Genomic DNA, 18,849 nt, shown 5'->3' on the forward strand with positions numbered 1-18,849 from the left:
ATTTCTTTACAAACACTCCACATTTTAGGAGGTCAAAAGTAATTGGACAAATAAACCAAACCCAAACAAAATATTTTTATTTTCAATATTTTGGTGCGAATCCTTTGGAGGCAATCACTGCCTTAAGTCTGGAACCCATGGACATCACCAAACGCTGGGTTTCCTCCTTCTTAATGCTTTGCCAGGCCTTTACAGCCACAGCCTTCAGGTCTTGCTTGTTTGTGGGTCTTTCCGTCTTAAGTCTGGATTTGAGCAAGTGAAATGCATGCTCAATTGGGTTAAGATCTGGTGATTGACTTGGCCATTGCAGAATGTTCCACTTTTTTGCACTCATGAACTCCTGGGTAGCTTTGGCTGTATGCTTGGGGTCATTGTCCATCTGTACTATGAAGCGCCGTCCGATCAACTTTGCGGCATTTGGCTGAATCTGGGCTGAAAGTATATCCCGGTACACTTCAGAATTCATCCGGCTACTCTTGTCTGCTGTTATGTCATCAATAAACACAAGTGACCGAGTGCCATTGAAAGCCATGCATGCCCATGCCATCACGTTGCCTCCACCATGTTTTACAGAGGATGTGGTGTGCCTTGGATCATGTGCCGTTCCCTTTCTTCTCCAACTTTTTTCTTCCCATCATTCTGGTACAGGTTGATCTTTGTCTCATCTGTCCATAGAATACTTTTCCAGAACTGAGCTGGCTTCATGAGGTGTTTTTCAGCAAATTTAACTCTGGCCTGTCTATTTTTGGAATTGATGAATGGTTTGCATCTAGATGTGAACCCTTTGTATTTACTTTCATGGAGTCTTCTCTTTACTGTTGACTTAGAGACAGATACACCTACTTCACTGAGAGTGTTCTGGACTTCAGTTGATGTTGTGAACGGGTTCTTCTTCACCAAAGAAAGTATGCGGCGATCATCCACCACTGTTGTCATCCATGGACGCCCAGGCCTCTCTGAGTTCCCGAGCTCACCAGTCAATTCCTTTTTTCTCAGAATGTACCCGACTGTTGATTTTGCTACTCCAAGCATGTCTGCTATCTCTCTGATGGATTTTTTCTTTTTTTTCAGCCTCAGGATGTTCTGCTTCACCTCAATTGAGAGTTCCTTAGACCGCATGTTGTCTGGTCACAGCAACAGCTTCCAAATGCAAAACCACACACCTGTAATCAACCCCAGACCTTTTAACTACTTAATTGATTACAGGTTAATGAGGGAGACGCCTTCAGAGTTAATTGCAGCCCTTAGAGTCCCTTGTCCAATTACTTTTGGTCCCTTGAAAAAGAGGAGGCTATGCATTACAGAGCTATGATTCCTAAACCCTTTCTCCGATTTGGATGTGAAAACTCTTATATTGCAGCTGGGAGTGTGCACTTTCAGCCCATATTATATATATAATTGTATTTCTGAACATGTTTTTGTAAACAGCTAAAATAACAAAACTTGTGTCACTGTCCAAATATTTCTGGCCCTGACTGTATTTGTTAAAGGAGTATTCTCAAGTTTGAAAATTATCGGTTATCCATAGGATAGGGAATAACTTCCAAATCTCTGGGGATCCGATCGCTGAGGCCCAACTAGATCCCAAGAACCAAGGTTCTTGAGAGTCCTGCCTGAATAGAGTGGAGGTCGACCATGCGAACTGTCAACCCATTAATTCTAATGGGAGTGCTGAAAATTAGTTGCGTGCAATGCTCGGCAGTCTTTGGTAGTCCCAATAAGAGTAGAGCAGCAAGGAGCATTATCAAGCTTTTTCTCCTTTAGGCCTCCTTCACACATTCGTGTCTCTGGTACATGTTTGGTCCATTTCCTTACGTGCCGGAGACACGGGCACACGTAGGCCCATTAAAATCAATGGGTCTGCGCTCATGTGCGTGTTCTGCCATGGACAGCGTGTCCGCGTGGAGTATACGTGTGCCCGTGTGCTCCACTTGTAGACATATCCGTTTTTCTCCGGCATCACGGGTGTCACACAGACCGCACACGGACCGCACGGATGTGATCTGTGTGACACGCACCGGAGAAAACACACGTGCCTGTGAAATAAAAAGAATTTCTATACTCACCTTCTCCAGCACTGCTGTCTCTGCCGCTGCTGTCACTTGCTTCCGACCCTCGCTCATTATGCTCATCGCATATTCACTCCACTGCGGGCCGGAAGCAGCAGCAGCGGGGAATTGGCAGGCCCGGAGACCGTAGATCAGCACCACGGACAGCAATGTCAGGGACAGGTGAGCAGAAAGTTCCCATTCCCCGCGTGTTATCACGGATAACACAAGAAGAACACACATGTGCCATAAATTCGGCACATGAAGGGCAATACGCACCTTTGACACGTCTGTGACAAACGTGTGATTTTCACGGACATGTGAAAAAGGCCTTATTCAGTCTGGGTTCTTCAAAAGCCACGTTCTTGGGAATGGTTATGGAACAAGAGGTCAAACCCCACGTGATCGGGAAGTTATTACCTATCCCAATAGTAGGGGTTAGCTTTCAAACTTGAGACTACCTCATTGGCCACGTTCACACCTTCAGTATTTGGTCAGTATTTTACCTAAGCATTTCTAAGCCAAAGCCAGGAGTGGGTGAAAAATGCAGAAGAGGTGTACATGTTTCTATTATATGTTTCCTCTGACTATTCCACTCCTGATTTTGGCTTACAAATGCTGATGTAAAATACTGACCAAATACTGTATGTGTGAATGTCGCCTTTAACGGGAACCTGTCAGGTCCAATATGCACCCAGAACCAGGAGCAGTTCTGAGTGCATATTTCTAATCCCTGCCCAACGGTCCCTGTATCTAGTAGCATACATAAAGGGATCTTAAGAAAAGGTATTTCTAAAAACCCTTTATCATATGCTAATGAGCGCAGGGACTAGTTGTGACGACACAGACTTTTTCAATGTGTGTCGTGGGTTAACTTTTTTAACATTCAGCCAGACATGAAGACAGTTTGTTTATAGATGGGGGATAATCCCTCATTGTTCTACAAGACTCTTGGGAGTTTAGTATTGAAGTTGTTGTTGACTCATGTAATTGTTTTGGCCACTGAAGGCCAGACACCCAGATAACTCAATTATGCGAACTTCCCATTGTATTACTAAGTGAATTGCTAGATGTGATGTTATTTACCTGTCTCACCCTTGTCTCTGGATATTTGAATGTAGCTTGAAATTCATCCAATAAGAGAAGCAACCTTGTACAACCAATCCGATAAGGGCACAGTATGTACTAAGGGAAGGCTATGGGTATAAAAGGTGACTTCTTGGAATCACCAGGTTGTTGATGGATGTTGCATGATCCAGTCTAAGCTCTTAGGAGCTGGCTAGGGGATCAGAACCATGATGCCTTGTGGACTCGGTCTAGGGACTTTGGCTCCGACTACAGCATCACTTGGCTACATCGCTTCAATCTAGGGACTTCAATTCCGATTGGATACCATATCCACAGTCTAGGGATTTCGACTCCGGCTGCCAGGATTATATCATCACACCAGAGACTACTTAAGGAAAAAACCCAGGTTGGGACAATTTAGTCACCTGGCTAAAGACTTTGCAGACCTCAGCCATCTTCCTAAATCTGGCGTTATTCCATTCTCGATGGGTGCCCGCCGAAAGCGGGGTGCTGCTGGATTGGAGTAAGTAGCCCTGGAAGCTCTGAGCCATGGACATTCTAAATCCCTAGAGAGCCAGTGGAAGGGTGAGACTCTGTTGGCTGTTACATTTGTGTTTTGCTGGTTATGTGTTATGTGCCGTTAATTGTTTGGGGATCCAATAAAGTCTTAGTATTGTGATTCCCTCACCCTTTGTTGTCTGAGTAGTGTTCCGCCCACGGTTAAGGAGGTCGGCGTTCAGTTGGGATGAGCCCTGGGCCATGCTGTCTTTCTAAAGGCGGCCGGGCCAACGGACGAGAGCATCCACTGACCCCGTGTCTCCACACTAATCACAAGGGCTTTTTTTACCCCCGATTAGTTCGCCCTCTTAGCATGTTAGCACACCACAGGGGCATGCTAGCATGCTATTCAATGCCCATTGCCCAGCATCATCAGCAGTCATGTGCATTATGAAGCCGGGGTGTACGCATTCCGGCTTCAGGGAGGTCTAGTGCGCATGACCAGAAGTGCGGGGTATTATGATCATGTGCACTTACCCTGAGCCCGGCATTCTGAAGTGGTGACAATGAACAGGTACGCTACTTGATACAGGGACTGTTAGGCAGGTATTAGCTTATGGATCTGGGTGCATATTGGTATTGGACCTGACAGGTTCACTTTAAGTGTATCTAGAAATTGTGTCTGAGTTAGTCTTGTGCAATTTTTGCCCCCACAGTACATGACAGGAAAAAAAGAAACTGTTTGATACAGAGATTATATTATGTTGATATTTTTGTGTTGTTATTTAAAAATAATTTTCATTAGTATATTGTAAAAATGACATGGTAGATCGAGTTTTATTCCAATAAAATAATAAATCCTTACCTCATTAGCATGTTAGGACACTTTATAGGTCTTTTTTTAACCCCTTCCCTACATGCCACATGGCAAGTGTGTGTGTATACAATGGATTCAAGGGCTGAGCCCGCAACATACTGGACAGATGCTACTTTTCACAGCTGGCATCTGCCACCGATAACAATGACTGGTGCATATTCCAATTGCATAGTTAGGCTAGGTTCACAAGACCGTATTTCCTCCTCCTCAGAAACAGAGAGAGGTAGAGAGGGGCTTTCATACACCGCGCCAATGATCACCGATGAGAAAAATGATTTGATGTTTTCTTATGCCTTACGGTCCTGAGGAAGGGAGCTGAGCCTTCAGAAACGCGTAGACCTGTGCAAAATAAAGATACATTAATCTTACTTTTCTCATCGGTGATCATTGGCGTGGTGTATGAAAGCCCCTCTCTATCTCTCTGTTATCTGCCTCCTGGGGTACTGCTGCCGTGATCAGGATATTCATGCTCGTACAGTAGTTGTGACTCTCACAACTCCATCTGGTGAGTAGGACTGCTCATTTAATTCACCCCGTATATATTGGGGTAAGACCCTATTGCGCTTTTTTTCCACAGCTTTTTTATCCTCCTCCTGAGAAAAACAGTCCAGCTATGCTAATCAGAGTGAGATCTGTTTTAAAAAAGTTTCTCCATCTTCTTCATTCTGTCAGTCCATGTCAATCGGACTGCACTCAGATGTCATCTTAGTGTGGTCTGATTTTGTTTCACAGACCCACAGACTTAAATGGCAGAATTCCCACCTGAAATAGAGGGAGGGAGCTGTGCAGCGCTATCTAAGTGCAGTACAATTAGACCACTTGGTTTAATGTGAATGCTATGCACTCACCTTGTTGCATACGACAACATGCATAAATCCATCAAAGCTGCTGATCCAGAGAACTGACAGGGATCCCTCTAGTAGGTCTCAACAGGCAAAAATTGAATACAAGATGCACCGATCCAGTGTCAATCCAAGCTCTTCAGGCTGATAAAATAGGGAGAAATTCAGTTTGCCATACCATTAACTGCAAACAATTGGTTTAATAAAGAGAAAAAATTACAAGACAATGTTTTTTAATAAAAAAAAAAAAATCTTTTTACATAGAGCTAAGACTTAGATAAAATTGATAGTAGAACACATTTCGGCATAAACTAGCACACCTGTTCCAAGCCCATTGTGAGTAGCTTTTACTTCTTTAGGACATGTAAAAATATTTTATTTTTTTTATAAGCCAATCATTTGCACGTACTGATATGGCAAACTGAATTTATCCCTATTTATCAGCCTGAAGAGCTTGGATTGGCGCTGAAGCCAGTGCATCTTGAATTAAATGGCAGAGTGCCATCTGATTGTCGGAGACAAATTGTGCATGCTGCGATTTTTTTCCTCTGACCACTTGGTCTGATGAAAGAAATGTTACATGTGCTCTGCCTCATTGAATAATACTGGTCCAAGTAGGATCCATTTTTTTTTTGTTTATTTGTTTACAGAATGCATTCGGACTGAAAATACTGTCGTCTGCTCAAATAACGTGGCCTGGGAGTGAAATTAATTAAAATTAACCATAGAAGGGCAACTGCTCACCTAAATATCCGCTCCTTACTAACAGACCATTACAACTTAGCATTAGCATTTATTATTCCGTTCTAAAAACCTACTGTTTAGTTCCTATAATCAAATTCTTAACGGGGTAATAGAAATTAAAAAAATTACCATAGTCACTAATATTATTTGATGAGCCTATAAATTAGACAGCACTAGACGTGCTTTAGTTATGATACAGGGATTGCTCTACAGAGTAACATCTCAACGTTGCTGTCGCACCTCGGTAACTGGACGAGGAGGAAGTGGGTCCACTGATCTGATACCATTTTCTGACTTGTGCAGCTGTCAAGACTTCACCACAACCTCAGAAGGTGGAAGCAGACAGAACGGCGAGTAAGTAACCACCAGGACACAGCCCCAGGGCATCCTGATACAACAGCACCTGGCGACACAGGACGAAGACCAGGAGCTAGGGTAAACAAGGAAGAAGCTGCTGTGGACTGGAGCAGGCCGGTTCTGGAGGCCACTGGAGTACAGAAGGTGGAGGCAGGGTCTGGAGGACACAGAATAGACACAGGCAGGTGCACATACAATACTGGGCAAGAACAAAGACAAGGTCACGGGACAGTACAGAGAGTTGGTATAAGCATTGGGACCTGACAACTAGCATGGGCAGACTAGCTATGGGGCATGTTGAACAGGCACCTCCTAATGGGGAGGATGTTTTATATACATTGTGTAAAAACCGAGGTCAGGAAACACTTCTGGGTCAGGTCGCGCTGGATCTTTAAGAAAAGGGAGAGCAGCATGACCGCACCCTAGCACGCTCCTAAGAGCCCTACTGCGCATGCGTGTGCCTTTGGAGTCAGAGGAAGGACTAGCAAGCATGGAGCAGGAGGACCATCAGCGTCCCTGGCACATGAGGAGGGACAGGGCCGACAAAATGGCAGGTGGACCGCGGGACCGCACAGAGGCTGCGGAGGAGAGCAAGGAAGAACGTCGGCTCTACTGGGCTGGGAGCGCCACAATGTGACAATTGCTAATTAGCAAACTGTGAATGCAAACAGTAACACACAATACAGATGTCCGCCCCCCCCAACATGTTTCACCTCCTCGGCAGTATCATTTTGGGATGCAACATTAGGGTCAATGCAGTGGACATGTATTTCCTAAAATGTTAAAAATAAAAATGTAAAATGGTTATGAAAAGAGCCCTCACACAGTTCCCTCTGCAAAAAAAAAAATTATGTTTCTGAGAAAAAAAAACCTACATAAACCCAATTTTATTTTCATTTATTTTTTTTACATTTCTGAAATTTCTGTCCACCTCTTGAAGAGGAAAATGAAATGATACAAGTTTGGCATTGTATTAATTGTGCTGACCCAAATAATCATGTTGCCAGGTCATCTTTAATACACAATGAACACCATAAAAACAAAACCCCCAAAGCAATAGCGAAATTGCAGTTTTTTCCTCATGTTACTGTACATTGAATCTCTCATACACAGCTTTTCTGTTGCTACATTTTTACTGTAACATGGAATAAACAAGATGTTTTATTGGAAATACCTTTATTGATTGATCTTCAATTTTTTCAGCATTAAGTAATCTATTAATCCTGTAGTATATCCATGTAGATACCGGTGTGGTTGTGGTAAGATGACATTTTTGTGTTTCTAAGTACATCGAATGACACAATGAATGGCATCAATCAAAACTTCAAATCATCCCTTGAAAAATAAACTCTCATTTGGCATTGTCAGTTGGAAAAATAAAAACTTACGACTTTTGGAAAAAGGGGATGAAAAACAGAAGCACAAAACCAAAAACTGTCTATTTTAGAAAATGAGTTAAAGGGAACATGTAACTTGGATGTCGCACTTTAAACCAACACTACACTTCTGTTTATTACTCTCTCTACCTTACAGGTTTCTACCTTTATCATGTTTCTTAACAGACATAGTATAAAGATTGGTTATAAGCTGGTGATTGAAACATGGTAATTAGCCCAGAGTAGATATCTGGCAGCACTGCTCATACGAATCCATATGCAGTCTAGAAAGTGATCATACCCATTGTGACTTGATTAACCTCCTACAGTGCCATCATGCTTTGTTGCGTTTCACTTGCTGGGCATGTGCAGTGAGGCAAGGTGTATTTGCACATGCACCGGATGCACATGCTCATCAAGGAGAACTCAGCAGAGCATAACAGCACTGTGGGGCACCATTCAAGCCGCAATGGGTGTGATTAAGAGCCCAGGCTGTGTGACTATTCACATGAATGATCCCATCCAGATGACTTCCAAGCAGAAATTAGAATATAGCACACATTAAATTGTATTTATTTATTTTTTTTAAGTTGTTCTTTTTCAGAAAGCTTATGTAAGAGCATATCTGTAAAGTAATGAAAGAAGTATGTGCCATGGTGGGGGCAGTTTCCATTTAAAATTAAAGAAGCAAAATCAAAACCACACATGAAGCATTTTGAATGGCTTTCTTCCACCAAGTTGATACAATTATATTCAGGTGCCTACTTGTTTTCTTCTCTTTGAAATAAGGGTATCTATGGTTAGATGCGACAATCCTGGCACTTTACCCAACTCTTCCTGATTGCCCTGGTGCGGTAGCAATCAGGGTAATAGGGGTTAATGACATTGCACAACTGTCATTAAGCCCAGAATTAGTGATGGGTAGGGGTCTATGAGACCCCCCCATCACTAATCCTAATTAAAAAAGATATCAATACGAACACAGAGAAAAACCCTTTATTTGAAATAAAATACAGCACCCTCTTTCCCCTCTTTATTAACCCCAAAAAGGCCCTAGAAGTTCCACCATAATCCACATGACATCCCACAACGGTCCTGGCTCTGCTACATCTGAGCCTGGTGAGACCGAAAACATGTCTGATGTCTCCAGGAAACACTGTCAACCGTTATTTTTAAATTATTTATTTAAATAATTTAAAAAAAAAAAGCTACATGCAATTCCTCCTTTTTTGATACACAGCAAAGAAAGGCGCACGGCTGGGGGCTGCAGCACAGATAGGCTTTATCTGTGCTGGGTATCATAATATGGGGGGCTCTACGTCAATTGTTATATTTACCGTATTTATTTTTACTGTACAATAGACCCGCAGACAGCGCCTGTGATTGGAAGCGTCAAACAGGTAACAGGTTGTCACACAACCTGGGGGCACGTGTGACTGCAACCAATCACAGATGCCAGTGGGCGGAGAAAGCAGTGCATATGCAATGAAGGTAAATCTTTGGCCCCGGTGGTGAGTTCTTGGCCTAGAAGCAGTGTACAGCTGACTCGGGGCCTTGTGAAGTATAGTACGCCTGCTCCTATCCCCCTATCCCTTTTACAAAAATTTTTTATCCCTGGGTTCTGGTCTACATAGACTTGTATGGGAACCGGAATCTGGCCCTGAACCGGATTTTATAAAACAAATAAAACACGGACCCGCCGGTTCTGGTTATCTGCAAGTCCGCTCATCACTAGGTTACATAGGTTCAAAAGAGACAAAGATCTACTAAGTTCACCTTTTCCTGATCAGTTATACATTATTAGTGTTAGGTTATTTGTAACCCTGAGTACCACTTGTTATAAGAAAATCATCCAGCTCTTTTTTAAATGCTGTTATAATATCTGCCTTTACTACCTCTTGGGGTTGGGCATTCTATAATCTGACTGCTCTAACTGTAAAGAACCCTCTACTATTTTGATGTGTTAATCGCTTTTCACACGTTTCAATGTCCCATGGTTAGTTGCACGTTCTTTGGAGGCAGTAAGTCATGTCCCACTTCTTTGTATTGCATACATATGAATTTATACATGAAATTGGGATCAGCTCTGAGGCGCCTTTTATCTAAGTTGAATAAGCTCAATTATTAGAACCTCTCATTGTAAGACAAAGCTCAAATCCTATTTAATAATCCAGTTGTTCGGCTATGAACCCACTCTAGCTTTGCAATATCTTTCATATGATAACCTTTCTAATAAGATGTATTGTGGATGACAGCTATGACAGGGCTATTAATTAGCAGGGTTGCACTTTTTTTAGGAATGATCATACAAATACGAGAGTGGGAGAGTATATTTTTATGTTAAATTTAATTAAAAGCCCATCCAGTGAGATGATAACTATGTATAGTCATGGCGAACCTTTAACAGGCCTAGTGCCCAAACTATAGCCCTAAACCCAATTTTTTTTTTTCCGAAGTGCCAACATGGCAAATAATTAATTGAATTTAAACTTACCTTTGCAATCTTCTCTTCAGCAGGGGGCATCATGCTCATTCGTGCTTACCACACATTGAAGCTTAGCCACTCCCACTGACCTTTCCAGACGCAGCAGTTGGATTGATCTTTATGGAAAAAATGCAGAATATTAGACAGACAGACAGATTTTAGCATGGATTGCAATCAGATTTCACCCTGAATTCCACATCTACATTTCAAATTCTGAACATCTCGAAATCCCATAAAGACATACTAGTTGCTCCTCTCCCCCTTCATTTTGTAGTTATATCCCCCTTCCTAGGCCACATCCTGATAAACATGTCCCCCATCCTGATATGTTTCCTACATTCTGGTATATTTTTCCCCATCATGGCCCCATTCTGGTAAATGTTCCCCATCCTGGTAAATGTACCCCATCCTGGTAAATGTTCCCCATCCTGGTAAATGTACCCCATCCTGGTAAATGTACCCCAACTTATTATTTTCCCCCATTATGGTAAATGCACCTCATTCTGGTAAATGAACTCCATCCTGGCATGCCCCCCCATCCTGATAAATGTTCCCCATACTGGTAAATATACCCCATCCTGGTAAATGTACCCCCATCCTGGCATTTCCCCCATACTGGCATGTTCCCCCGTGCTGGTAATGTACCCCATCCTAGTAAATGTCCCCCATCCTGGCAAATGTACCCCATCCTGGCAAATGTACAGCATCCTGGCATGTTCCCCATCCTGGTAAATGTACCCCATCTTGGTAAATGTACCCCAAGTTCTGACAACCTGGCATTTACCCCCATCCTGGAAGTTTCCCCATCCTGGCATTTACCCCCATCCTGGCAGTTTCCTCATCTTGGCAGTTTCCCAAGCCTGGCATGTCTCCCCATCCTGGCATGTTCCTCCATTCTGATATGTTTACCCATCATGGCAGTTTCCTCATCCTGGCAGGTTCCTCCATCCTGGTAGTTTCCCCCATCCTGGCAGTTTCCTCATCCTGGTATGTTCCCATATCCTGGCATATTCCCTCCATCCTGGCATGTTCACCCATCCTGGCATGTTCCCTTCTTCCTGGCATGTACTCCCATCCTGGCATGTACTCCTATCCTGGCATGTACTCCCATCCTGCCATGTACCCCCGATCCTGGCATGTTCCCCCCCATCCTGGCATGTTCCCCCCCATCCTGGCATGTTCCCCCCCATCCTGGCATGTTCCCCCCCCATCCTGGCATGGTCCCCCCCCATCCTGGCATGGTCCTCCATCCTGGCATGTTCCTCCATTTTGGCATGTTCCTCCATTTTGGCATGTTCTCGCCATCCTGGCATGTTCCCCCCGTCCTGGCATGTTCCCCCCATCCTGGCATGTTCCCTCCCATCCTTGCATGTCTACACCCATCCTGGCATGGTCCTTCATCCTGGCATGTTCGTCCATTCTGTCAGTTTCCTCATCCTGGCATGTTCTCTCCATCTTGGCATGTTACCCCATCCTGGATTGTACCTCCATCCTGGCATGTTCCCCAATCCTGGCAGTTTCCTCATCCTGGCATGTTCCTCCATTTTGGCATGTTCCTCCATCCTAGCATGTTCCCTCCATCCTGGCATGTTCCCCCCATTTCGGCATGTTCCCCCATCCTGGTAAATGTAAGCCCATCCTGGCAAGTTCCGACATCCTGGCATGTACCCCCATCCTGGCATGTACCCCCATCCTGGCAGTTTCCTCATCCTGGCATGTCTCCCCATCCTGGCATGTTCCTCCATCCTGATATGTTCCCCCATCCTTGCAGTTTCCACATCCTGGCAGTTTCCTGCATCCTGGCATATTCCCCCATCCTGGCATGTTCCTCTATCCTGGCAGTTTCCTCCATCCTGGCATGTTCCTCCATCCTGGTGAGTACCCCCATCCTGCCATGTTTTCCCCCATCCTGGCATGTACCCCCATGCTGTCATGTACCCCCAACCTGTCATGTTTCCCCCATCCTGATACAGCTGCACACAGTTTAAAAAAAAAAAAAGCATACTCACCTTCCAACACCTGCTCCACCACTGCGCGCTGCTGGGCCCTCAGTTCCCACGCAGCCATAAGATGTAATTACGCTGGCGCCGCTTACTGAAGCTCCCAATGTCTCCTACCAAACAGGCCTGCGGCCTAGGAGAGGAGTGTCTGAGCGAGGAGAGATGTCTCCTCCACTCCAACACAACTTTGAACTGTTAGTGTGATCATGCCAGCAGTTCAAAGCAGCTGGATGAGGCGACAGCTCTCGTGCCGACAGAGAGAGCTCTGAGTGCCCTGTCTGGTACGTGTGCCATAGGTTTGCCATAACAGATATATAGTCTATATGGGTGTATATAATAGGAGGTAAAAAGAACAAAAATGAATAAGTAAGGTTATGTAATACCTCTGTAAATATAGTGGAAACAGCAGAAAATCTACTCATAAAGCAAATGATTGAGGCAAACTAGGGAGACGTAATTATGAGAAACTTCAACTACCCCGATATAACCTGGGGAGCAGAAACTTTAAGTCACAACAAAGGAAACAAATTATTGATAGAGATGGGCAAACCCGTAGATGTTTGGGTCAGCGGGTCCAGTCGGACTTTTAAAAAAAATCCGGTTCGGGACTGGACTTAAGTTTGAACATCTGCCCGGATGCCGAACTTCATATAAGTCTTTGAGGATCTGAATATTGTGCTGTAAAAGGTGGTAGAAAGGGCTAGGGGGATTAGAGCAGGACAGTTATACTTACTAGTAATCCCGTGAAGCTGTAACACTACTTCCAGGTCCGCTCATTAACCCTCATACATATTCACTGCTTCCCCCGCCTACCGTCAGTTCGGCATCTGTGATTGGTTTCAGTCTGACCGCTCCCCCACCCTGTGTAACAATAGGCCATCAATATAAAAGTACTAGACAACCCCTTTAAGAATTCCATAAGGAAATGGTTTGTTTCTAACAACTTGGGTATAGCTAATGTGGTGCTAATATTGAAAAATTAATCAAAAAATGAGGATCAGGAATGGCCCTGATGCTTTACTTGAAAAATATAATATTACCGTATGGGTTCTAAATTTCTACAATGAGACATTGATCCAGGGAGCTAGCCAATTGCCCTATATGTAGTCGGAAATTATTTTTTCCTCTAATATGGGGCAAGTAGCATCTGCCTGATGGGGGTTTTGCCTTCCTCAGAATCAGCACATTAAGATTGTAGGTTGAACTCAATGGACATATATATTTTTTAACCTTAACAACTATGAAATGATTAGCACTCATTTTTATGCAAATAACTGCTACAAATACATATGCTGCGGATTTATACCCGGGATGTTTTTCTGCTTCCAGGTGGGAGATTTCCGGGGCTGCCATTGGTACTGAATGTGGAACAATAGAATCAGGCTCTTCTCTTGTGTTTATGAAAGATGGAGAAAGAAAATTATGTACTCCTTACATGGATACTACTGGATATGGAAACCTACGATTTTATTTCAATATGGGTAAATTAACAGAATTTACTTATGTTTTGTCATCATATTTTTTGTTTACTAACTCTTTTATCTATCTTATATTAACATATTATACATTGTATCTGTTGGCCTTTGACCACCATTTATCACCTATCTACAGGCTCATGAGAAATGATCTCTATAAAGACGTTTTCGGAATGCAGTGCAGGTGCTGTTGAGTTCTCTATATTTATAAACTGCGGTTTAACCTTGTCCTCCCCCTTTAATTTAATGGGGTTGTCAGCACCCTCTTAAATGATGTATTCATGTTTAAAATAAAAAAAATATTCAAACCATGAAAAAACTAAAAAAATGAAGAGTGATAGTTTAAAGGGGTCAGTTACTTTCTCTTGTTAGTACAGGTTTCCTCACAAACTGACTAGCACTTCAGTCAATAAATTATTATTGGAGGAGACTGATGAACTGCTCTGGTCACATGTTCCTCCACCAGCAGTCACTGTATGGAGAGATGTGCTTGACTCATATGTTTGAGGGTTAAAGGGAATATGTCAGCAGGTTTTTGCTATGGAATCTGAGGACAGTATGAGCCAGGGACCGAGACACTGATTTCAGGGATGTGTCATTTATTCGGCTGTGTTCTGTTGTTTCCATGCAATGTGTATTTTATCACCAGGAGATTATCTCCGCCCGGACTAAAGGCCGCTTTACACGCAATGACATCGCTAACGCGATGTCGCTGGGGTCACGGAATTCGTGACGCACATCCGTTCTCGTTAGCGTCGTCGTTGCGTGTGACACGTATGAGCGACCGCTAACGATCAAAAATACTCACCTTATCGTTGATCGTTGACACGCTGTCTGTTACGGTTGCTGTGGCACTGGAGACTATGTTCAGATTTCTTGCTACTGCACATGTGCGAGCACTGGAGGCTATGTTCGGATTTCTTGCTACTGCACATGTGCAAGCGCTGGAGATTAAGTCCTATCTTGGAGCCATTGCACATGTGCGGGTGACATCATCGCTGACACGAGGTCACATGTCTCTGACACCTTCTAAGCTGATTGGCCGCTGGTCATGTGCTTGAGACACATGGTCACATGTATCTGACACCTTCTATGCCGATTGGTCGCTGGTCATGTGCTTGTGATGCTTTGCTCGGTGATAGGCCAGCGTGACGTCATTGCTGTCGTTATGGCAGCGGATTGGCTCTGGTGTCCTCCATTTTGGATGAGGCACAGAGTCTATATAAGACCCTGACGCAAGCCGCCCGGCGCTCAGTCCTCTTGGTTCATGCATGAGAGTAGACGCTCTGTGCACGTCTCTCTAGGCATCTCTCTGTCTATTCTAGGTTAGCGCTACCGGCAGGGTAGCGTTATTGTACCTTACAGCTTCGGCTGCGGTCCGTATCCTTACATCTTAGTGGAGCAGACATAGGCAGGTGCCTGAGGCACATGGTCCGGCTGGGCCTTGTGATTCTACTCGTAGGTGGACGTTGCCACTAGGGTAACGTTCCTTATACTGCGTCTGGCAGTTGTTCGTATCCTCGCACACTAGGGGAGCGAACATAGGTAGGAGCTTTGTGCGGCTTGTGCTGCTGTCCGTCTCTTTTGCACCACTAGTGGAGCGGACCTAGGCAGGTGCCATATCTAGTGGTTCGTGTCCTCGCACACTAGTGGAGCGAACGCAGGTAGGAGCTTTGTGCGGCTTACGCTGCTGTCCGTCTCCTGACACCACTAGAGGAACGGACCTAGTTAGGTGCCATTTCACACTCACTGCTTTTGTCTCTGTGATCATTAACAGAGACCATACCACACACCCTCCGAGTAAGGGAGGAATTGCTTTATTTCCTTACTATATGCCTCTGTGAGTTTAACAGAGGTATTGCACTCTGCACTTGTGCTACTACTATTTTCAGCGGCACACTTATATACTCTTCCTCACTCATTAACCTATCCCTTTTATGTTGATGCTAAATATGGTAGTTGCTGTGACTTTAACAGTACACACCGTGATTGGCTCTAGTGTCAGAGACGTATCAGTGTCAGTACTGCTTCCGTAGTACAAGATACCCCTTATCCTCTGCCATAGTCTGCAGCAGAGACTTTGCACGGTGGACCCTGACTGTCTGATATCCCTTTTGGTTTTTATAATCAGACAACCCCCGTAACACTGTCCAGTTCCCAAATATTGTTGCTGTTGCAGGATACAGGTTGTTCGTCGTCCCTGCGGCAGCACACATCGCTATGTGTGACACCGCAGGAATGAGGAACCACATCGTACCTGCGGCCACCCGCAATGAGGAAGGAAGGAGGTGGGCGGGATGTTTGTCCCGCTCATCTCCGCCCCCTCCACTTCTATTGGGCAGCCGCTTAGTGACATCACAGTGACGCCGAACAAACCGCCCCCTTAGAAATGAGGCGGTTCGCCGGTCACAGCGACATCGCTAGGCAGGTAAGTATGTGTGACAGGGCCTAACGATATTGTGCGCCATAGGCAGCGATTTGCCCATGACGCACAACCGACAGGGGCGGGTACACACGCTAGCGATCTTGCTGTGTGTAAAGCGGCCTTAAATCTCTTGTGCATTCTGGTCCTACCATACCCCCAAAACTGATTAGCAGGTAACTTTCACTTTACAACATACACAGAAAGCTGTGTTGTTTAAGGGGTTAGCATTCTGATCTCTGCTACATCTAACAACTTTGATTGTGTCACAACTGCTGCACCCAGTAAACCACTTGATCTATTGTTGGATTCAGGGTCTCTTTGCTTTTTTTATGCTGCTCTCAGATGGGGTAGCAAAAACCTGTTGACAGGTTCCCTTAAAAAGTTTATCCGAGAGTCAGTGCTAAGGTGGATTGACTTGAGCAATGAGTTGTATTGCACTTACTCTTAGAGATAATTTCCTGCTGATAAAATAGTGATTTTATTGAAATTATAAGTAGACCATAATTGCAATCCAACTCTCTGCTAAATCTGCTGAGAGATCCCATTTAGGTATTTAGCGCAAACTACAGTACTTTCACACTTCTTATAAATACTACTGCTAATTTTCTAGGTTGTCAACATAATAAATCAGGTTAAACAATCCCGCTGTGCCATTTTTTTTTTTCATTCTTGTCTTCTTTTACAGTTTTATCAACATAGAATTAAAAGGTTTTTTTGTTGTTGTTTGATAATTTGGAGTTCTGAGCCTCACAATTTATTTTACTGTATTAACTACTCAAAAACATGGAATAAAAATTCTTGGTGAAAGGGAATTTAAAGAGGACCAACCACCATGATTTTCATATAGAAACTAAAGCCAGTGCTATAATGGCGCTATCATGCTGATTGTAAACATACCTTTAGGTGTGAGATCGGATGTATACTTTCTGAAATACAGGCAAGTAAAGTTTGTGAAATGCCCTGTTATTTGATTGATAGCAGCTGAGGAATATCTAATAGGTGGGTTGGGTTTTGCTAGTTATTCCCACCCCTGTCTGTCTGCCTGTCCTTCCTCCCCTCTGTCTCTGTTATTACAAGGGGAGGAGGGAAGAAGGACAGGGGGGAGGAAGGACAGGCAGACAGACAGGGCCGGGAATAACTAGCAAAACCCGACCCACCTATTAGATATTCTGTAGCTGTTAGCAATCAAAAAAACAGTGCATTTTACAAACTTTACTTGCCTATTTTTCAGAAAGTATACATTCAATCTCACATCTAAAAGTATGTTTAGAATCTGCATGATAGCGCCAGTAGCTGACTTTACTTTATATATGAAAATCCTGGTTGGGCCGCTTTAAGAAATAAAAAGTTACTATTTCATTATTTTTGCTCAAGTTTCAGTTTTACATGTTCACTTTGTGATAAAATTGACCAGGCAACATTTTTTTTTTATGCAGGCCAATATTATTATAAGAGTGCTTAATTTATATAGCTCTGAAGTTTTTTTTACTAACTTTAAATCATGAAACTTGGACTATGTTGCCATAATCCAAAACTATAGCTTTTTTTTTTTCTTCTTAATTTTTTCAGTTGATTGAGGGATTTTTTTTCTATCATTTTGGGCTTATATACAATTGTTCACCTTTTTGTTATGGAGAGGTGAAAATGGCAATTGTATTTTTTTTTTTAAATTAATTTTAAGACTACAAATAACTATTCGGAATTAACTTGGCATTGTGACATTTGGACTGTAGATCAGCCTGGAAGTGTGAAATGCACTGCAGCAAAAACAAATGTTATTTCTTTTTTTATTTTTTTTTTAAATTGTGAAAAGTTTATTCAGAGGGTCATTTATTATTCAACCCTCAAACCACAAGAATTCTGTTTGGTTCCCCTAAAGTATTAAGAAGTATTTCAGGCACAAAGAACAATGAGCTTCACATGTTTGGATTAATTATCTCTTTTTCCAGCCTTTTCTGACTAATTAAGACCCTCCCCAAACTTGTGAACAGCACTCATACTTGGTCAACATGGGAAAGACAAAGGAGCATTCCAAGGCCATCAGAGACAAGATCGTGGAGGGTCACAAGGCTGGCAAGGGGTACAAAACCCTTTCCAAGGAGTTGGGCCTACCTGTCTCCACTGTTGGGAGCATCATCCGGAAGTGGAAGGCTTGTGGAACTACTGTTAGCCTTCCACGGCCTGGACAGCCTTTGAAAGTTTCCACCCGTGCCGAGGCCAGGCTTGTCCGAAGAGTCAAGGCTAACCCAAGGACAACAAGGAAGGAGCTCCGGGAAGATCTCATGGAAGTGGGGACATTGGTTTCAGTCAATACCATAAGTAACGTACTCCACCGCAATGGTCTCCGTTCCAGACGAGCCCGTAAGGTACCTTTACTTTCAAAGCGTCATGTCAAGGCTCGTCTACAGTTTGCTCATGATCACTTGGAGGACTCTGAGACAGACTGGTTCAAGGTTTTCTGGTCTGATGAGACCAAGATCGAGATCTTTGGTGCCAACCACACATGTGACGTTTGGAGACTGTATGGCACTGCATACGACCCCAAGAATACCATCCCTACAGTCAAGCATGGTGGTGGCAGCATCATACTGTGGGGCTGTTTCTCAGCCAAGGGGCCTGGCCATCTGGTCCACATCCATGGGAAGATGGATAGC

At 43.7% G+C, this 18,849-nt stretch overlaps 1 protein-coding gene across 4 annotated transcripts in view; it reads left to right on the forward strand.

Annotated features, from left to right (window-relative positions):
* Positions 1 to 18,849, forward strand: part of RELN (reelin) — a 906,715-nt gene that overhangs the window by 556,600 nt on the left and 331,266 nt on the right. For all 4 annotated transcript variants that reach the window (XM_075345182.1, XM_075345183.1, XM_075345181.1 and 1 more), the window contains one exon: positions 13,625 to 13,776. In XM_075345182.1, coding sequence (XP_075201297.1) covers positions 13,625 to 13,776 — 152 coding nt within the window. The remainder of the gene's footprint in view (positions 1 to 13,624; positions 13,777 to 18,849) is intronic.

The sequence above is a fragment of the Anomaloglossus baeobatrachus genome, chromosome 4 (genome assembly GCF_048569485.1).
Source record: "Anomaloglossus baeobatrachus isolate aAnoBae1 chromosome 4, aAnoBae1.hap1, whole genome shotgun sequence".
In the NCBI taxonomy this organism is placed as follows: Eukaryota; Metazoa; Chordata; class Amphibia; order Anura; family Aromobatidae; genus Anomaloglossus; species Anomaloglossus baeobatrachus.